General features: G+C 37.2%; 1 protein-coding gene across 6 annotated transcripts in view; it reads left to right on the forward strand.

Annotated features, from left to right (window-relative positions):
• NCOR1 (nuclear receptor corepressor 1) overlaps positions 1-21,868 on the forward strand; it is a 58,298-nt gene that overhangs the window by 10,171 nt on the left and 26,259 nt on the right. For 4 of the 6 annotated variants that reach the window (XM_086475481.1, XM_086475482.1, XM_086475484.1 and 1 more), the window contains exons 6-19: positions 601-657; positions 1,085-1,137; positions 2,908-2,974; positions 3,998-4,170; positions 6,149-6,239; positions 6,780-6,958; positions 7,432-7,486; positions 8,247-8,348; positions 14,877-15,007; positions 15,494-15,711; positions 17,372-17,434; positions 18,120-18,259; positions 18,990-19,116; positions 20,545-21,100. In XM_086475481.1, the coding sequence (XP_086331607.1) occupies positions 601-657; positions 1,085-1,137; positions 2,908-2,974; positions 3,998-4,170; positions 6,149-6,239; positions 6,780-6,958; positions 7,432-7,486; positions 8,247-8,348; positions 14,877-15,007; positions 15,494-15,711; positions 17,372-17,434; positions 18,120-18,259; positions 18,990-19,116; positions 20,545-21,100 (2,012 nt within the window). Of the gene's footprint in view, positions 1-600; positions 658-1,084; positions 1,138-2,874; positions 2,975-3,997; positions 4,171-6,148; positions 6,240-6,779; positions 6,959-7,431; positions 7,487-8,246; positions 8,349-14,876; positions 15,008-15,493; positions 15,712-17,371; positions 17,435-18,119; positions 18,260-18,989; positions 19,117-20,544; positions 21,101-21,868 lie in introns of all 6 variants that reach the window. The other 2 variants (XM_086475483.1, XM_009956190.2) reach the window with 2 other exon arrangements.

A 21,868-nucleotide genomic window follows, 5' to 3' on the forward strand; every position in this document is an offset into this window, starting at 1 on the left:
TTTAGAAGACCGTAGAGGCTTGAAATGAATTTGTGAAAGCCAACTGCACTATCCAGTGCTGCGTCCTTTAGGGTCAGAATTATTTTGGGGTCTTTGCCCAGTGTGAGGCAAGGAGGACCTTTGACATGTTTCTGTGTATGTACACATTGATTCACACTCACAGACTTGGCAGCTGGAGAATTTTAGTCTCTCAATTCCATTTTTGAAAGCTGGCTATACTTTGTTTTACTGGACACCTTTCTTTCTCTTAATGATTATTTACTGTATTATTTATTAAATGCGTATTGGTTTTGAACTGCGGAGATCAGTTTCTGCTTTTATGCTCTATCAGTTTCCAGACGTGGAGATGAGAGCAGTAACTGCACAATTCAAGTACAGGTTTCGTAATTTGCTGAGGCAGCATTGCAGCAGCAGGTTAAGAAGGATATAATATGGTCAGACAGGGGTTTAGCAGCTACCATAAGTGAAAGACTTCAGATATGCTTTTGACCGTGACTATAATTTACTTAAACTATGTAAAAAAAAAAACCCACAAAAACAAACAAACAAAAAAAAAACAAAACAAAAAAAACCAACCAACAAACAACCCCTTATTTGCAGAAAAAAGCAGAAGAAGCTCACAAGATTTTTGAAGGTCTTGGTCCAAAAGTTGAACTGGTAAGTTGTTGGTTTTGGTTTGGTTTTGTTCTATTTTGTGTGTTGCCAGTTGCTGTAATTCTTTTGTGGTAAGAAGATGTAGTTACATGTTTATGTGTAAAAGAAGTGTGTGTTTAAATGCGCTGGTGAATTGGGGCTTGAGAGAACTGATTGGCCGCATAAGTGTAATTTTTATAATAGATTCAAATCATTTGAGAGAACCGTTTGAAATACAAAATAAAAACAAAACACAACTGTTGTATATGTAAGTAGTTATAATGGAATCTGTGCTTTGTGTTGAATATCTTCTAGTCCATTCAGATTGCTGCACCTCAGATTGAGTGCACTGTTGGCAGAATACTAAAATATTGTTAAATCTATTGCATATACTTTTAGAGTTACGTGCATTGAAAAGTACTAAGTGTACATTTCTAACCCAAAATTGTAGCCACTTTACAACCAGCCGTCAGACACAAAGGTCTACCATGAAAACATCAAAACGTAAGTGCTTTAATGTCTTGTCATTGTGACATTTAAGGAATCTAGACTTAAATGTTCACTGAAATTTTTCATTGCTGTGATTTCCAAATAGATTGTGTGTACTTTAACCATAATTAAAAGCTTCCAGTCCACATAACTTTCCAATTTATATGTCATAAAGTAGTGCTGCAAGACATGAGTTATATGTACTGAAGGCAGAGGGAAATCGTAACTTTTCATCTTAAAGACAAAAATAAGTCACAAAAGTTGTTAACACTTGTGGTTTTCAGTCTAAAATACGAGGTGTGTCTAGTCAGCTTTTCCTGAATGTACTGTTCAAAGGAGGGTTTCAAAAGTTACTGCTGGCAATAGACCGTAGGAGTTGTGATCCTGATAGTAGTAGTAGTAGTAGTATTAATAATAATATCATCATCGTCTTGTTTATTGGCTTGACCATGTATGCATTTCCTGTCATGGACTATGAGCAAAGTTACTGTGTGCTACACTTACTTGTTATTTAGGGCCAACCAAATTCAATGATTTGAAATAAACTGGTTACCTTCTCCTGGAAGAAACATGGGTTTTGAGGAAAATAATTTTTTGTTTCTTTTTTAATATGTTATATAACTTGTTTCTCAAATTTGTATGGGCTCTGATTATTTTTTTTTTTAGTTCACTGAAGCAACTATTGTTTATAAATTGAAATAAAATTTTAATAGATTAATTTTAAAATGTTTTTTATTAAGCTTATCTGTATTCAGATTTAAATGTCCATAAGAGACCTCCATGGTGCTTTTTTGTTGCATCTGATTACTTTGAATGTCTTTGGTTCTCAAAGATGATGGTAAACTCATTTCTCTCCAGAAAGTCATCATAATGTAGAACAAAATCTTAGTTTCTACCTACCTATGTCAAACCAGTATTGATTTCCCTCTGTAACAGTGTTACAAAATACCAAAATAGTGATCACTCCGTTGCAACAAGAATCAACTTATTTTGAAAATATGTGTTGCTACTAGTCTATGGTGAAAATAATTGCTTACTTTCATGTCTCACTTTGAAACTCGACTATGGGTCTTTTTGAGACAAACTTCACTGCTGTGACATAATTATCCTGGTTCAAATTTGTTGAAGGACATTACTCTCTTCATAAGATCTGTTTATTCATAACCAATTTCTGTACTAGCAGTTTTTGCAACAGACAAAATAAATTGTTTGTTTCAGATGTGAAGAAATTAATAGTGAGTTACTCATGTGTTGCCAAGTGCTATAACTTTTACAGTATTTCGTAGGTGCAGAAAAAATGTTACAGAGGGCTGTCCTTTAAAACCTTCTCTTAAAAGAAAAAAATAATTCTTGCACCACTCCTTCAAATGTATCTGTGCAGCAGTTCCAAAATACTTATTTTTGAGTAATATATTGTAAAACTCTTAACATTAGAGTCTAATGACAAATATTATTTTTTATCCCCCCAGGGCATAATATCTTAAGGCAAATTTACTCATTTTAGCCTATTATTTCTCTTGTGGCGAAGGAGAGCACCTAGCTTGAATTGGAAGTTTTTGTGTTTCTCAGCTGCTTATTCCAGCCATCTTCAAGAGTCTTCCCTCTGATAAAACGCAGTATTAGTTACATGATTGTTTCATCAGGAGTTTTCCCTCTGTTTTCTACCCCTGAAAATATTTTCCGTAATCATGATCGCTTCTAGAATCCATATGGGCTTTGTTAGTGGTTTTGAAGTGCTTGATTCTTATGTAGTTTACTGTTTTCTTCCCTAATTTTGTTTTCCAGAAACCAGGTGATGAGGAAAAAGCTAATACTATTCTTCAAAAGAAGAAATCATGCAAGAAAACAACGGGTAATCGTACCATATTTTTGTAAAAAGAGCACATGGTTGTTTTTCTGTCTAGATCCTTGACTTGTATTCCCAAATGTATCACGTAAATCCTGTTGATTAGAAAAATAAGATCTTAAACTAAAATTCTGTTGGTTTATTGGAAAATAAACTGCAGGTTTGTAACTGTGGTTTCTTGCTTATGTGACTGAAAACCATCTAAAGTACAATAAGGAAAAAGCTTTTTTTCTTTATTTTTGTTTTCTTAAAGAGTATGAATGGAAGAGACCCAGTGAAAATCTTTATGATCATGCCTGGCCTCTCTCTGAGCTTCTTTTTTTGTGTAGTGACTATACTATCTGAAAGAAAATGGGGCAGATCTCTGATTTTTGAAGTCCGACAGGATTGTTAATCAAAATTCTGTATGTTGGATACCAGTATTAATTGACTTAATGCTTTCTCTTGCATGCTGTTGTAACAAGTGGCATAAAAAGTCAAAAGACTCTTTTGGGTGGTGTCTGAAAGATCATTTTTATTATTAAGAACAGCAGAAGGTTATACATCAAATTGGAAGATTCCACCATGAAAATGTAATGAAGCATTTCTCTTCTTACAGTCCTAGGGTTGTTTTTTTTATGTAGGAGCAGCTCCCTACATATTGCTGAGATTGAGGACATAGTGCAATTATTCCAGCCCCACTCTGTTAATTAAAAATCTGAAATAAAATAAAAAGTCAAGAATTAAATCAGTTCTGCCAATTAAAAGATGATGTGAGATTTCTGGAAGCCAGTGATAATAGTTACCAAATACTGTTGTGATGTGTAAAGCAAAGAAAACAGTGTGTAATATTAAAAATCTGCACTTTTTTTTTTATATCCACTCCCTCACCTTCTCTCTGCTGAAAATTTGGTATATGTTGTCTTCAAAATGGAAGCCACTAGAGCAGGAAAAATATGTCTGTTCATTCTGGGAGCCTACCCATGTTATGCATACTGCTCACCTAGTGTGGTTTTGTTTAGTCCAAGGTTTACTTTTGGAATTTTACAGGAACAGAAAATCTGTCAACGTTACGATCAGCTGATGGAGGCATGGGAGAAAAAGGTTGACAGGATAGAAAATAATCCGCGCAGGAAAGCGAAGGAGAGCAAAACAAGAGAGTACTATGAAAAACAATTTCCAGAAATCCGGAAGCAAAGAGAACAGCAAGAACGATTCCAAAGGTATTACTGTGGATTTGAAATATTCCAACAAAATACCTCTTAGGACTTCAGTTTTAAAATTATTTGTAATAAAATTGGTTCAGCTTAATGGTTAAGTTTTATGTTCATCACTTTGTTCCTTAAAAAAGAATATTAGCGTATCGTACAGTGTAAAGTAAAATGTTCTTTCATTGTTCACTATGTTCAGTTGAGCTCAGTTTCACTTCACATCCTAAGGATCTTCATGACTGTCCTTCTTGTATATCCACTGTCTTGTGTCTTGCCCATTCCTGTCCCTCCCTATCAGCTTTGTCAGCAGCGCTGGCCTCCTCAGTTTGGTGTCCTCTTGGCCTCTTCAGTGGTGTCCAAATTGTTCCTTTCCTATTGCCCTTTTTTAGATCTGCCATCTAAACCCATACTTACCAAAAGAAATACAGAAAAAGGGCTAATTAGCAAAGGCTAGTTAGGATGTGGCGCTCGATGAGAATATATGAATTAAGCTCAAATGCACAGAGACTTGTGGAATTTGTCTCAAGATAATTGGAGCATCAGCTTCAAGCGAACCTGCTCATTTTGGGCCTACACCCTAATTTATGCTTAGTGTTTTTCTGTCACTGGGTGTCTGTGTAACTCCTGTGTTTCATGATCCCTATTTTCATTAGCCTACGCACTCAAAAATCATTTGACTTCTTTAATTAACAATTTGAGTGATCTTTTGTTCTACTTTCCATGTAATTTTATTCCAGACATTTTTGCTTTTTGAAGTAGGCAAGCTATGGCAATTAAGTCCCTATTATTTAATTTTGATCTATCAGGCATCTGTTAAATGGAAACTGTCTTAAAAGGAATGAAGTGCAATTCATTTCAGAGTTCACTTTATCTACAGTACTGTGGACAGTGCTTTAAATTAGAATTGGGTCAAGTTTGATTCAGTTGTGTTGAAATCTGTTTATCTAATGTTTGAAATCACTTTAATACCCCTTTGAGAGTTCAAGCCCCGTAAAGATTTCATCTTTTTATCTCTTCTAACCATCACCCTAAATCACCTTACTTCATAAAACATAGGAAAAGCAGATAGTTTGCAATATATTCTGGAATCAAGAAAAGAGGAAGAGAAAGTTAACTGTTAGGATGAGAACAGCACTCCTATCTATAAGAAGTGTTTACTTTAAGGGTGTATCACATCTTTGTAACTGCAAACTGCTTGGGAAGGGGCCACCTCTATACATTATATTTATGTTCTCTAATGTAATAGCATCTTTGTCTGTAGCTGTGCTTGTAATACTGTTGCCTTGTAATAAGTGTTTTTGTCAGATTTTGTGCAAATGGATTAGTTCAGTAAAATCTTTGAGCAAATGAAGATGTTTTGTTTCTAATTATAAGTGATTTTTATCTCTGAAATTGCTTTTTGACCCACACGCTGTAACATTTTATGACAATGTTCTAACTGTGGAGATCACTAGCTGAAGAATTCTTCCAAATTACAGCTCTCCCCACCAATTCAAAAGTTGAAAATTTTCCTTTGTTGTAATGAGCCTGTGCTGTATTAGTAACTTGACCAAATTGATGAAAGGCAAATTTAGTGTGCTTTTTTCTTTTAAAAATAAAAAAATAATCTGTTTTTCAGAGTGTGTCAGTTGTACTAAGATGATTTCTGTGCAGCTGATGAACATTTCTCATACATGAATATGCTTCTGCTGAGTATCTAAAACACCTACTTGCAATGGAATCAGTAGTAACACTTCTTTTTTGATGTTGACTCAAGTCATGCTCTTCTTGCTGAGCTTTGCAAATTCACAAGTAAAACTGAGCAGTTGTTCCAAATTGCAGTACATGAACAGAGTTTGTACTCTGAGTCTACTTAAGAAAGAACAGTTCTAACTGTTTGGGAGACAGTTTTTTAAGGAATTTCGAAGGTTGTCATTGTTAACGTACAAAATCTGAAAATATAGCTATTTTCCATTTTATCCTTACTACTTCTGTCTTCCCCTAATTCTAGAGTTGGTCAAAGAGGGGCTGGACTTTCAGCAACTATTGCTAGAAGTGAACATGAGATTTCTGAAATCATTGATGGACTCTCTGAGCAGGAGGTGAGCTTATTGTCTGTATTTTGCTATAGAAGCACAGCAAATGACTCAATAGCATTTTATTGGCAGTGAAAGGTCTCTTTCAGAGGGTTTTGGTTTTTTGCTAAGAGAAACCTTCTTGGGCTGGTTTGAGAGAATCTATGTGAAGTTTGGCTTGAAATAGGTCTTACAAAATGCTTTTCTTTTAAGGGTTATGCTTCCTAATTGTGTATGTCCCAGATTTTTCTCAGGTGTCTGTGTTCATTGCAGGCTTGCTACAACCTAGTTTTTCATAGCTCTAACACACACATGAAAACTCCTCCTTTCAAAACTCCTGCACCATTTTAATTTTTCATTATTTGCAACACTGTTTCCTTTAGTTGGCTGTGTAAATGTTCATTGGGATAATGACAACTTCTAGAAGATTTAAGAAGTGGGCAAAAAGAAGTTTCAAACTGTGAATGTATACTGTGGTGGAACTTTAAAGAGTTGTGTAATTCGAGAACTCTAAACAGTAGCAACTTTTTGAATTCTTTGCTTTTTCTTTTTATTCTTTGCCTGTAGAATAATGAAAAACAAATGCGTCAGCTCTCTGTCATTCCTCCCATGATGTTTGATGCAGAACAAAGACGAGTGAAGTTTATTAATATGAATGGTCTGATGGAGGATCCCATGAAAGTTTATAAAGACAGACAGTTCATGAATGTCTGGACCGACCATGAGAAAGAGATATTTAAGGAAAAGTAATGGGCTTTTCTTATCTTCTATTTTTATTACATTGCAAATGACAGTTAAATACCTAACCCCACAGTAAACATCAGTTAAATCGGGAATGCTGAAGCTTTTGTGCCATAATACTTGGTTATGTTCTTAGCTGGTTGAATGAAGAGAGTTTTAGTGCAAAAGTTTTAGCCTTCTCGACTTGTTTTTCAACTGAGTAGGATCACATACATTTAGTCCTTAGGTAAGAAATTATCTCAGAAGTACTTTAGTTCCATGATAAGATTAAAATGAGAAGAGTAGGTATATTATGTCATTATATCAGCTAACAGCTAATTTTAAGTGCTTAGTTCTAAATTTGCACAATTTGAAAACTAGGCTTTTTAGACTAATTTCTAAGCAGGCTTGCTGATGGAACAGGTTGTTTGGAAGACTGCTGTGCTTATTTGGTCATGAATTATGTTGTTAAACTTAAATAATTTCTGATTTATAAAAGGTTTGTCCAACATCCCAAGAACTTTGGTCTAATTGCTTCCTACCTGGAACGAAAGGTAAGACCTTTTTTAATGTAAGTAGAGCCTAGGGTGGGATCGCTAACTTTCCAAATGTAAGTCATTTATCCCAGCATTGTTTTCTCTTCCTGGAAAAAAATTTAAGTCCAAAAAATGTTACTGCTTTGACACGATTTTATAATACTTGATCAGTAACACAGTCGTTGCGTGCAAGCAACTAACAGAAGTTAGTGAAATGACACCATTGACAACAATAAAAGGAAATATAGCACTTCATTTAGTTTTGGTCTTTTGAAGCAGGTAAGCTTCTGTATCTCACTGCTTAGGTAAGGACGTAATTCGCTCTGCTGTCCTAACTCTCAGGAATCTTGCCACTACCTTTCAATCAGTGGGATCCTCCTGCTAGCTGAATTAGTCTTCAGAACTGATTTTGCAGAACTGATAGGAGAAGTAATGGAGAATTAAGATTTGTTAAGGCTTCCAACAGAATCTTGAATACATACAGCTCTTACGATAAACAGAAGCTTTCAAACTTGCGAATCAGCTAGTAGAGATTAAATCATGCAGACTGAAGTAGCTGAGGGGTATTATAAATACGTGAGACTTGCGTTTAACACTATAATTTTATGCGTAGTTATATTGTTATATTTGTGTGCTCAGCAGGGAAGTGAATTCAAATAAATCTAATAGAGTTTTATTTTAGTCTAGGGGCTGAATAGTTTAAGTGTTGAGAAAAATTAAATACTAAAAATGTACGTTTTATAGGAGTAAAACCTGGTTTTTTTCTTTTTCACTTTAGAATGTTCCCGACTGTGTATTATATTATTATTTGACCAAGAAAAATGAAAATTATAAAGCCCTTGTGCGAAGGAATTATGGTAAACGCAGAGGAAGAAACCAGGTATCTTAAATTTATTCATCACTTGGGTATTGTTATTTTATTGTTATATTTACAATTGTCTTACTGTCTGATACAGCAAGTGTATTATATGTGGGGGGGCGATGATGATAATTATTTTTCCCTTACTGCATATTTGCCCTTTTTAAATTTAAGTAATCCTGACCTCAAGGATGTTCTTGGTTAGTTTGTTTATAATTCTGTGGAGTACCTTCTTCCTTTGCACATTTGTGATTTTTTTTTTTTTGACTATAACAATTCATTTTATTTGAGGACTCTGCCACTGACATTGAAGTTGAATCCATCGTTAAATCCTGTATTGGAGCCAACAGAAATTAGGTTTAGCATGTGACTTGCAGTGGAAAATAATATAATTATTTCATAATGTCAGTGTTTGTCAAAAAGCAGAAATTAATAGTGGTCTTTATTTGGTGGTCAGGCTGAAAGTCAAACGAACTTCATAGCAAGAAGAGAGACCAGTTGAATGCATGCAGACAAAAAATTCTGCTGATTCAGGAATTATTGTTTTGGAAGTCTTTGGAGGGGGAAAAACCCAACATATTATGTACAAGTAGTATATAAATATGTTTGCTAAGCTACCAGGGTTAATGTTGATACTGGAAAAAAACAAACAAAAATATGAAGAAACTTTATTGCTGCTTCTTGTATATTCACTGAGCGTGTTCCTTGCTCTTCCCATTCTGATTTCCCCTTGCATCTCTTGGGTATTTAGGAAGTCCTGAAAATAGAATGAAAGATAATGTCAGTGATGAGGTTAGGAAAGAAGGTCATATATGAAATAAAGTACATGAATGGAGTACTAGATATAACAACAAAGCCTGCAGGTATTTTGAGTTTGCATCTCTAAAATGAATTTAACAGCTGGAAACCAGTATAGATAATGTTGTGGTGAAGAAATACCCAGTGCTGTGTTCAAACTGGAGCTTGATGGAGGTGAGAAGGGAGATTCCTTTCAAATTCAGGGGTTTAGAAATCCACAGACATAAAATCTGAGGAGTTGTCGGTTATTGGATTTGGTCATATCTCAGCAGCGATACTAAAGAGAAAATCGTTGAGACTTTGAGGTATTGTGACTGTACTGAGTTGCAAACCAGCAAATTAAGAAAATGTTAGGCTTCAGGGTATGTGAATCCTTTTTTCAAATAATTTAAGTTTTCTGGAAGTCCCAGTAAATGTATTTTTTTATATAAAAGAAAATTGCTGTAAACAGCTTCAGCTGATAAGTTGATCCTGTTCGCTAGAAACAGTCATTGTGTTGTGCTTCGATGGTGCTGTTGTACTTAAACCTTTTAAATTACGGTCTGGTGTTCTAAGAGAAGAGATCATATCACAAGAGACTTACTTGTCTCTACCCCGCGAATTGTGGATTGCTTGGGGTAAGGTCATTTTCATTATGCACAGGATTTAGTTAGAGCTTCTACTCTGACTAATTGTGAACTGCTGTGATGGGAGAAAATACTGGAAATAACCAGTATTTTGCCAGAACTTTTGTAGACTTTCTAAGCCTAATAACGCTTTTTAATAGGAAAAGTGAATTGTTGTGTGATGGTGAAAGACTGATTAAAGTATGGATGTACGGCAGAAACAAAGAAGATGGAAATAACAAGATTGTCCAAAATGTAGACAATAGCTGTGGACACTAAATGCGGATAATGCTGCCATTTTAAGTGGCCCAGTTTCATATTCCATTATAAAATCAGATTGGTGTGATCATATTAAGTATACACATGTTGAGCAGTATCTTTGCCATATACTGTTCTTCTGCAACTGCTCTAAGAGGTGAGGAGACAGAACTAGCTCAAACTGTAACGCAATGTAACTGTAAGTTTTGAGATACTCAGAACACAACTGTATATTGAAATGTCTTTCAACATTGTTAAACTTTATAATATTGGAACTGGTAGAATTCAAAATATGAGGGTATTTCTCAATCCATAAATTCTTTGATTTCCTTGGATAATGCATATAAATTAGAAAGATTTCAATTACAGCCCTGTACACAAGGGCATAGATTTGTGAACTTAGCTCGCTATAAAAGGAAACCCAAGGTGCTTTGCCTCACTTTGTAACTGCTCCCGTGAATACTGATTTATATGTGAATAACTAAGTATGTGGGTTGGAACACAGAAGCTGCTGTCGTTGTTTGTTCAACTCAAATTACTTGCTCTTTGAATTTCAGCAGAGTTGTAGGTCTTACTTGCTAGTTGTTGATCCATGTTAAGTACTACAGCAGATCACTAAACTTCAGGCAACTGCTAGACAGGCTGGTAGGGATGCAGACAAGTGTCAGACTTTATAGGTCTGAAGAACGTTGAGATATACTTGTAAACTCAAGGAAATGCTCTAAACATTCTAAATGGGAAATTTTACCAGTTCTGGAAGTTTATGAATTCAGAAATGTTGTACTTAGCATGTTTAGTAACGCTGTAGTAAGGAATTATATGTACCAAAAATCATATTTGTATTTCTTAATTTTATTAATGACTAATTAGCAATCTATAACAGCTAGTAAAAAAGAACTTGAGAGTGTTGAACTGCCCTGCTTGCCAGAACTTTTATCTTACCGTTGCAGAAGGTAATCTATCCCCCTTCTCCCTCCCACACCCCAGCTTTGTTTGAAGCTGATATTTTTCATATCTCTGAGTAGCAACCCGAAACTTCCTTGCTGATTGGCAAACACAAGTCGTGTAAGATTTATGATGTGCTCAAGATGTCCTTATGCCGATAACAGGTGCTTCAGCTTAAACTCTTAATAGTTCATATATTTTTGTAAATTAGAAGGCAAGCAAGTGGAATATTGCAGTGGAGAAGATATTAATCATGGTAATGATGTTGAAATCCTTCAGAGAATGCAGTGACTACAGTTTGACTCAAGTTTCAGTGTGGGGGTTTTGCTTTAGAGAAGCTAAATGCTAGATGGAGGCATGTCAAGTTAAGAGACGTAAGGCTTACTAACTTCTGTTACGTTTTTGTCCTCAAATAGGTCTAGAAGGGACTAAAATGCCAACTAAACCGTTCCAGAATGCTCACAGAAGCAACTAAACAAGTGCATCTGAAACCAAATGTGATTTTTTTCAAATGAAAAGCGAGTTAACAACATAGTATTGGAAGAAAGCCTGGCTGTACAGCGCTTTCGCATTGATTCTAGAGAATTCCTTCAATAACTCGTTGAAAGGAGGTTCCCTCTGAGTGAAGTTTTTCACTGAAATTGGGTAGCAGAGGGCAGTGCGTAAGGGGTGTGTTTGTGTGGCCCGGCTGCCTGGTCAGCAGAAGCGCGTCGAGCCGTGTGCCTTTGCGGCAGGTGGTACAGTCCGGTGACCTGACTAGACAGAAATTTGCTGCATGTCTGTGACGGCCAATCAAGCCGAGCTCGCAGGGGATTACCTCTGGTGACTCCGGTGAGATTAGAAGGTTGTATGTGAGATGGGCAACTCTGCTGTAGGCAGCTTAAGTGGCAGAATGACTCAATTTCCTGGAATAAACACGTTGCTGGGTCAGGCAGCCTCTGCTAGAGCTGTGTGATGTCGGTGCTGGTGCGGGGTTTGTCCTTTTGAATCGTGCCCTGAGCTAAAGCCCGTCCCCTTGCCTGGATAGTAAAAGTTTTAATCAACAGATGAATGTGCAGGTACGTCGCTGACCGAGGCTTCAACTGTTTTAAGGTTTGTGTTTAACCTGCACTTGACCTATTGATTATGCATGTTAAATAAATTCACTGCGAAATAGAGAAGCTTGTTATTTACAAAGTGTGATGTTAAATTAGCCAGGCAAAAAGAACAGAGGATTTTCAGCAACTGTTTTGTAAATAGATTATATGTAAAATACAGTGGGTTTGTTTTTTTTTTTTCCCTTCTGAAAATGCAGTTTTAACTTTTGAGGCCAATCTATCTAGCACGATGGAAATAATTTATCTTAGCACACCTCTGACATCTTGCTTGAAGGAAGTTTTTGCATAACCAAGTAATGCCAGCATCTTAAATGCTAATAATTTGCAGCAAGATGATAGTGGTTAGTGTTTGGGTTTTCTGCTCCAGTTCACATTATTAAAATGTCAAAAACAAGTCCTTTTTGTGACTATTTCCAGCCTCAGTTTTGTTAGTGAAACAGTGACACCTGCTGCTACACTTACAGGAAAGTTGGTTCTTTTGTGAAAAGGAAAGCCTGTTTTGAGGAATTTTCAGTGGACTGTGAAATGTGAGTTAATGGAGTCCTAGAACAGCAGTCTTGTAGTTCTCTGTCCTTCCCACCCAGTGTACTTTGGATGTTTGAAAGGTAGCTTTATATAAATGTTACATGTTTTTTGCTTTTTGAAGTTGGCTTGCAGAGTCTGATGTCCAGTAAGGAACAGGTTGGTTCTGCACACACCAGATTTGAGTGGAGAGTGTCTGGGTATTGCAGTTCTGAGTGGGTGACTCTGACAGAGGTGGTTTGTTTAACCCATTCAAGCCCCTTCATTGTAAACTGCTGTGAATGGTTCCCTCTGTGTGGCCATATCTGACTCCCCACCCTCTCTTACATTCCGTAGTTTCTTATGAAAACATATTTAAGGCAGAATTTAAACTCTATTCATGCATTTTAAATAAACATACATATTTTCAGAGAGGAGGAAGAGAGCACTTTCTTCCTCCTTCCCCTCCCCTCGCCTTTAACGGGAGTCCTGCCTCTATAACCTCGCCTGCAGCCTCAGGCTTTCTTGGCTCGTTCTTGCTGTGTGGTGCCTAGTACAGGAGGTTTGGATTTTCCTGCGGCACTCACAAGATCACCTTGTTACAGACACTGTTCGGTGTGGATGGGCACTATGGATTAAGCTCTAGATGCTTGATGTGGGTTGCTGGCTTTTGAGATCCCTCAGGAGAATTCATGCATTTGCTGTTTGCTTGATGTAAGGGTTCTGGGAATTTGGAGAGTGGGTTACATGCTTCATTTAGTGGCAGCCAACTACTGCTTGGTGTTTTAGCCTGGAGAGGAAGGAACTTGCAGGTGAGCTATGGATGTAGAAATGCAGCCGTGTTGGAAAACGAGTCTTTTTGGCTGTGGGCAGATACATCACTGTGGATGGCAAAAAGCAATATTTGGGCTCCTAAATATATTTAGGGAGGATAACTTAAGGAAATATTTTCTGTAGACGCATTTGATAGATCTTTCCTGATACTTCTTTCTTTCTTTTTTTTTTCTCCTGTATGAGCAATGTCATTTTTCTAAGGCTTTCTTAAAACATCACAGGGTATTTGACTTGAGTAATGTTAGGCCACCTCTAACAGTGAAGTCAGACAGGGAATGCCAAGGCTATTTTTAATCCCATCCACCACCACCCCCCCCCACCCCCCCCACCCCCCCCCGGTAAGGAATAGTAAAAAATATACCACAAATTTTTCTTACCTTTTTTAGGGTTTGGGGTTTGTTTTTGTTTTTTAAGCATCTATAGAGGACCATGCTGGTAATTCTATGTGATCACATTAAGTAACAGAAATTTCTTCCATTAATTCCTGTTTGAAGCAGATTGTATCTCCCGGAAAGTTTAAATCAAATTTATGTGCTCTCTAGAATGAGATACCCTTGCACATGGTAGTCATCTGAATTGCTTTGGAAGATAAGGAGCAGAAGTCCCTTAACAGGGAATGCATAAATAGTATTTTGTGCTGTTTTCCTTAGGGTAATAACGAGTGATGATAATTACTTTGTCATTTGGCAATGCTTAAGGTGCTTGTAAAACTATCATCTCAATAAAGACTATAGTTTTAAAAAAAAAATTCTAGGTTATAATTTTCCTTTTGTAAATTCACTGGAAATGTAAGTCTAAAATTCCTGACCCATTTTTTTTAACAATGAAGTTTCTTAATTACTCATGACAGTTCTGAGAAGGTAACTTAGAGTTGGTCATAATCTTCCATGCTGCAACATCTGCTTCCACATTGTAAGCTATCATGTTTCACTATTTTAAAATGGACAACATTAGAAATAAAATTTGAGAGGAGCAACACCATTACTATGCAAGATGCTGGTCAGACCTTTCTAAGCACTTTTAAAACTTAGCCATTCATTTACAGTGTGGCGTACAGCAGCACATGTATTTCTTGACACATGTACCTACGTGCTCGTTATCACTTCTGTGCTTACACTGCAAAAGAAGCCTGGACCTCCATGGAATTTATAAGACAAAATACCACACCTGAATGGGGCAGCTAACCAGAAGAAACTTAAGAGAAAATAAGTTGAGAGGGACTGAGGATATACAGCTAATGCAGAGAAACTGCATGTTCTGTGGCAAAAGGGACTTCTGAAGTCTGGGAGGTAACTAATGCCTGGAACATCCTGTTCATTAGGATTTCAGGGTGCAGATAGGTGTTCTGGTTTTTGGCAGAGGCGTTTCGCTGTTGACTGGTGTGCGGTGACTGTAACTTAACATATTATCAAGTGGGAGGTAAGGCAGGATCAGTGTGCTGCTCTGAGTACAACTTGCTGCATCTTTGTGTGATCAAGCTGTTATAATATGTAAACCTCGTTTCATTTCAGCAACAAATTGCTCGTCCTTCTCAAGAAGAAAAGGTAGAAGAAAAAGTAGAAGAGGAAAAAGCAGAAAAAGCAGAGAAAAAAGAGGAGGAAAAGAAAGATGAGGAGGAAAAGGATGAGAAGGAGGAATCTAAGTAAGTATATGTACTGAAAATGCATTAATTCACCCTGGATTGCAGTTTTTTTGCAAAGTTCAGAGTAGGATTCTCATTAGCCTGACTGGAATCTGGACTGAAAACTGTTCATATTTAGGTCAGGTTTTGTGCATTAAACAATTTTTTGGACGTATGAGTTTCTCTGTCTTGCTGACCTAGTCAGACTGGTGGAAAAAGCCATGGGATTATTTTTTTTGCACATTTTTGTATCTTACTGGTTTGGAGGTTTTTTTCGTATGTTCTGTCACAGTGTTTGTGTTTTCTTTGAAGTTGATGATATCACATATCTGTGTTATTTTCTAGCAACTCTAAATTGTAGGCAGTAAGTGAATTCTGTTTCGCTAAAGGTGTCTTTTGGGTTTGTGGAGTTTTGTTTGTGGTTTGGGTTTTTTACATTGATATTCAGGAATAGTTACCCATAATGGCTATCTGAATGTGACTGAATTCTGTTTTAACTACTCCCAGAGAAAATACCAAAGAAAAGGACAAAACTGAAGTTGCACCAGAGGAAACGGAGGAGAGGGAGCAGGCCACTCCTAGGGGCCGAAAAACTGCCAATAGTCAAGGTCGTCGTAAGGGCAGAATCACCAGATCAATGACAAATGAAGCTGCACAAGCAAATGCTGCTGCAGCTGCAGCCACTGAAGAACCGCCACCGCCTCTTCCACCCCCACCAGAACCTTGTGAGTAGCGTTTATAGGACACTTGGGGACCCATCTGGTTGTCAGGCTTTTCACTAACACAAGGCTGTTTTCTGTGCATGCAATGCACTTTTTTTTTTTTCCCCCTGTTTAGTGTTACATCTTTATTCTTAGGCCTGCTTTTCAATTTGTTACCGTGGTACTGTTAAACTTCACGAGTCTAACTTCATGAATAGTATATGTGTAATCAGATGACTCTGTTAGAACCGTGTGAGGAAAAGAAAGGCAGTTCAGCCTTTCTGCGATGACTACATTTTCTCTCTTTGTAGGGTTAATGATGGATCTGTAGAGATCCAAATGCCTTTGACACAGATTGACTTACAGGCTGTAGCTCACAGAGGTTATTGTTAAATAAGCAGGCCTGATATTTGAGTACTTCAGAGAGTTTCGTAATCTGAAATAGATCCTAGCAAGTTGTTTCTGTTGTTGTTTCTGCAGTATATGGCAAGAGACTTCTTTTAAAATAAAATGTTACTTTCTTGGCATGTATGGTTAAAAAAGACTATGCTATCTCTGACTGCATTTCTGAAAAGGCTGACATAATTTGTTGTGGTGCAGAAATACTAGCAGACAGACTACCTTGTGGCTAGTAAATAATTATCTAGGATGGCGGGGCAGGGTTTGTTTTGTTGTTTTTTTTTTTTTTTTCTTGCTGTGCTGTGGCAAAGTTTAATGCTCCTAGCTCTTCAACTGGGTACTTACAGGCAGCTGCTATTCTAGAATTTGTAACAACTCTTTTGTTGCTCGGATATTCTGCATATCCTAAAGAACATAGTAAGTGGGAAAATTAGTTCTCGTTTAACTGTAAACGTAAGAGTTGTGATAGACATTCTTGCTCAGTTGATACGGTGGGGTTTTGTCAGCTAGACTAAGGCAATAGTGATTTTTTGCGCTCGCTCTCTTTTTTTTTTTTTTTTTTTTTTTAGCCTATTTTTTGCAGGGTCTTCTGGAAAATCCAAAATAGCTTTTCTGTGGATCGCATACTTTATAGTGTCCTACTTCTATTGTTTGTTGATGGAAGTTGTTGAAGGGTCCCTGTTGCATGCTGTGCATAATGGCAGATTTTATGAAAAGGAAATGGAGGCTGTTGCAGCTTAATGCTCTTCAGAAATTTAAACAGAATGGTATCGAATCCAGAGAAGTGAATGAAAAATATTTTGTGTTGAATCATACTTAGCTTTCTGCTTGTTTTTACTTAGTGTTTTTTGTTTTCTTTTCTTTTTCTTTGTTTGTCCGGTAGGACACTCAGTGAATACAAGAATAGGAGATTTCTTGATACCCCCTAACCAATAAATAATAATTTCAGTCCCTTCCACAGCAGTCAGTGAAATAAGATGGAACTAGCTTATAGCATGTTGGATTGCTGCTTTTAGTAGTTGATAATAATTATTGGCAGTTTAAATAAAATTTTAGTGATGTATATACATCTAAGTTAGTTACAAGTCTTCCTTGACAGATAATTAATCATAGTTTTGTAGGCAGAATAGTTTTAAATGGTTTGCTCTGCTGAGATTGTCGTGGTTCCTACTGTATCTCTGACTCTGTTTAATGGAAGTTGACTACTACTCAGTAACAAGGGCAGCTTTCCCAAGTTGACTTGAATGAGCCTTTTCTCTGGTCAGCATCTTTGTTTCTCTTTCAGCTTCTGCAGAGCCTGTGGAGACATCCCGCTGGACAGAAGAAGAAATGGAAGTTGCCAAGAAAGGTAAACCTTGTCAAGCTTTTTGACTTACTTCTGAATACTTGTATTTATAAATCATGATAATTTATTGAATTGCTGAATACGAGTGCTGTGGGTTTTTGCAACACCATGCTGAATGAATAATTTGAAAATTGCTGTTGTTGTTTTCTAAAAAAAAGAAAAGCAAACATCTTTAACAGACAAAATCAGGTTTTTGAGACTCATGTTGACTTTTTTCTTATGGGCTGCTTAGAACTGTTTGATGTGGTACTTAGTCCACCGAAGTCTTTGAAACAGATGTGAAGGTGTGTATGTTATGTAAATTTTCAAAGTAATGTGTCCATAAGTTACAAAAATTTGTTCTGTATGAGACATTCTTTTCATAGAAAAGCTAATGTAGTTTATAACTTGTCTATTTATTTGGCAGATACTGTTAACTGTACATTTTATGTGTAAAATCAGTATTTTAGCAGAGGTGTTACAAATTAGCAAGAGCAAAGAGTTAAGTTTGAAGGCTTCATAAGCAGACATTCAGGTTGACACAGCTTTTTTTCACCCCATAAGTAGTTACAAATACATTGTCATACTGAGAGTTAAGGACAGCAGTACTTCTGTATCTTACCTTCCCATAGGCGTTGCTCCGTTTATTTGGGTTTGGACAGCTGAATTACTTATCATAGTAAATATTGGTTCTTATATGTTTGAACAGGCCTAGTGGAACATGGACGAAACTGGGCAGCAATTGCCAAAATGGTTGGGACAAAAAGTGAAGCTCAGTGTAAGAACTTCTACTTCAACTATAAAAGACGACACAATCTGGACAGCCTCCTCCAACAGCACAAACAGAAGGTAAGGGCAGTGGGCACTGAATATTTTGCAGGGGAAAGCTTGGCATCTTTCTGAAGTCATTCATCACAATTCACTGAAACTGTTTTGCAATCATCACCTGTTTCCTTTTCTACTTGTTTTTGTATTGTGACATAGAAAAGGGGGCTGATACTCCCTGACCTGTGATACTGATCACTCCTTGCTTTAAAATGCAATAGAAAATTTTCTATCAGATGGAACACTCAAGCCTGAAGAATTCCTTAGTGCTCTGAAAACCACGTTCCTCATCAGTACACCAGCAACTATAGAAGTTCAGGTCATCGCTGTAGAACTGTTACCTTGAAACACAATAAACACTGACCTTGCAAGATGGAGTGAGAGAGATGGTAGAAGGCCAGGAACATAAAGTTTTGGGATATCTAAAGTAGAATCTTGAGTGTTGGAATCCTCTAAACTGCAGAGTTGTCCTAGTCTTCTCTCACTGAAGTGAAGAGCATCAGTGTCTGTGTTTGCTGCAGTAGTTCTTTTGTCCCCTAAACACATCATGAAACAGTGGTTTGTTCCCAAACTTATTTTTGACCAGGAGCAGCAAAAGCCTGAAGTTGAAAGAGTGTGCCCTTGTGAATGAATTGGTGCTAAATAGATATTCTCTGTCTTTCATTTCCACCTCAGATTGATAAATGAGAATGCATGTAAAAGGAAATAATACTTGCAGATTTTCAGTACAATGTAAATGCTGTGTCTTTGTCAGTCTTCACGAAGGCCCCGTGAGGAGCGAGATGTATCCCAGTGTGAGAGTGTAGCCTCGACTGTGTCAGCTCAGGAGGATGAAGACATTGAAGCATCCAATGAAGAAGAGAATCCAGAAGACAGTGAAGGTAACTTTTCTGCAAAGGAAACTTGTGTGTGCACAGAAAGGGACCTACGTTTTGTGCCAGTTACCTGCTCAGAAAGCTGTGTTCCACTTCATAACGTAATGCCCAAGTACTATGTTTCAGTTGGATTTTAGCAGTTGGAACTTACTCGGGGAGGGGGGGAAGCGTTTTTGGTGGTGAGCAGCCTTAAGGTATTATTGCTTAGTATTTTGAGATGCTTTAACTATGCTGTCATCTACAGAGTAAACAGGCAGCATCTGATCAAAAAACTTGTGCGTGTTGAAACAAGTTGAATCAAAGATACGTAACCTTTGCTAGTTGATAGTCTCAGTAAAGCTTCAGACAGGCAAATTTAAGTGGTGAGATGTTTTGTGTTGGTTTTTTTTTTTTTTTTAAATTTGTTGGTTGCAATTATAAGCACTCAACATCAGTCAGTCTTGGCCAGCCTTTTGTGAAGCTATAAGCAATGGAATTCGTAAATGATGAATGACAGAATATGGCTAAGTGTTGGGGATTTTGGTTTTTAGTTGTTGGTATACCTTTAAGCTGCATTGTGTGTAATTCAGCAAATTGTCCATTTCTATAATAAGTCAAATTCATTACAGATGGGTTGGTTAAAATTGATGGATCCTTATTGCATCTATTTGTTTAACAAACATTAAAATATTGATGTGGTTCTAAGGAATGAAGATTCTTATTAGAAGATAAGACTTGAATATAAGGTCTATGTTTTAGGTGTTGCCATAGTTTTTCAGAAATGTTTTTATTTATCTAAAAGCTGTTTATAATATAATGGAGTTCATGAATTAGGCTAAAAAGAGGAGGAAGGTTCTTTACTGCAAAAATCAATTCCCTTCTATAACTGGTATCCAGTTGTCAATGCTGTTTGCACCTTTCACAGAGCAAAGAAGACATTTTCAAGACAGCGATGATGGTTCACAAAGGGAGTAAACTAGAACTGTTAACTTACAGCAAGAATTGCAAGTCAGCATGTCTATAAAATGTAATTGATTTTCATGTAAAATCAGTGTTTTACCACTTCTGCCAGTGATGCCTCTAAAACCTGTCAATTTAAATTATTAAAGCTGTGCCTTTGGTACTGTGGATGTTGACTCTAATCTTGTAATAAAGCTGCATCACATATGGAAGTACCAAGTCACTGACATATGCACAAGAGTGTACTTGTCTGGCTCTCTGTAAGGGCAGAGCTGGCTAAGTAGTCTTATTTCTGTAATTCTAGTCTTCCTCCTTAACCTGTATCTGCTGATTTTTGGTTACTCTCAGTTTCTGAGTTCATTTGTCAGGGCAGCTATCATTTTGGGGCAGCAGACATATATTTGATCATTCTAGAGAAGCAGTTCATCGAAGCCTACTTAGATTTCATTAACATTTAACCTTTACACCAAAACATTTTTATTTTTTTTTCCCCAGGTGCTGAAAATAGTTCTGATACAGAAAGCGCGCCGTCTCCAACGCCAGCAGAACCCGCTAAACCAAGCGAAGAAACTCCATCTGAGAGTGCTGCTTCGAAAGTAACCACTGAGGCAACAGCAGAACAAGAATCTACCATTAAACCTGCAACCAGCACATCTCCCTCCTTAACAACCCAGAGTGTATCAACAGCTGAAACTCAGAACCCTGAGCCACAGGTTAAGGAAGAAATAAGTAATGAGGCAGAAGAGCCTATGGAGGTTGACAGTAGAAGCCATCCAGTTGAAGCTAAGCCTGTGATTACTCTTCCAGTGCATACCAAAGTAGAACCTGTAGAGACTGAATTGAGGCTACCGGAGAATATTCAAGTGAAAATAGAGAGTGATACCAAAGAGAGAGAGATGGAGAAACCCAAGGAAAAGTCAGAACCGGAGGAAATGGACTATAGTCTGTCACAGCAAGTTAATACAGCAAGACAAGAATCCCATTCGGATAATGATTCGAGTGCCACCTGTAGTGCTGACGAGGAAGTTGATGGAGAACCTGACAGACAAGGGTGAGTTTAATTGTTTTACATTCAAATATTGCTGTCTTTAAGAAGTTGTTTAAAAAGTAGTTTTACGGTGATTCAAAACCTGACATCACTAGTGACTTTTTTGTTACGAGTTTCTGCTAGGGAAAGGATTTCTAAGAAGTCTTTGCTGGAAGTGTGACAGAGGGAGATGTTGATTTAAAATTTTGTTGAAGACCAAAAGAAGGGTCTTGTAAGGCAGGGTAAGGCAAAATTCCATGGCGGTAGACTGACTAGGTAGGTAGCAAACTAGCACAACTCCCTGGAAAGTGAGAGAATGAGGGAAATCAAGCCATTTGGGATCTGTTTAGAGAATGGGAATTGTGTTAATTATCTGGAAAGGACAGCAGCTTGCTGAAACAATGAAACTTTGCCAAAGCAAGAAAAGAGATTCAAGATGCTCCTGGCATGACTTTCCGTGAGAAGTAGCTCTGTGGTATGTCTGGTGGGGAGGGGAAGATCTTGCTGCTGCAGGATTTTCTGATACGCTGCTACATAAAAATCGGTGACCAACTGAAAACATTAAGTGATGTGGGGAATTTTGTAAATGCCCCCATCTATCCAATAAGAAACTCAACAGTGATTGTATGACTGGATCTGTACTGAAATTCTTTGTTTTGGTTTGATTAGTTTGTTGCTTTTCCACAATACTTACCAACAAATCTACACATTCAGAAGTAGGTTTGGAATATCTTTTTATAGTGTGATTGGTTAGTGTGGGGTAATACATGGGCTCTCCATTCCCTTTAGTGA

The sequence above is a fragment of the Leptosomus discolor genome, chromosome 18, assembly GCF_034619465.1.
Source record: "Leptosomus discolor isolate bLepDis1 chromosome 18, bLepDis1.hap2, whole genome shotgun sequence".
Taxonomy (NCBI): Eukaryota; Metazoa; Chordata; class Aves; order Leptosomiformes; family Leptosomidae; genus Leptosomus; species Leptosomus discolor.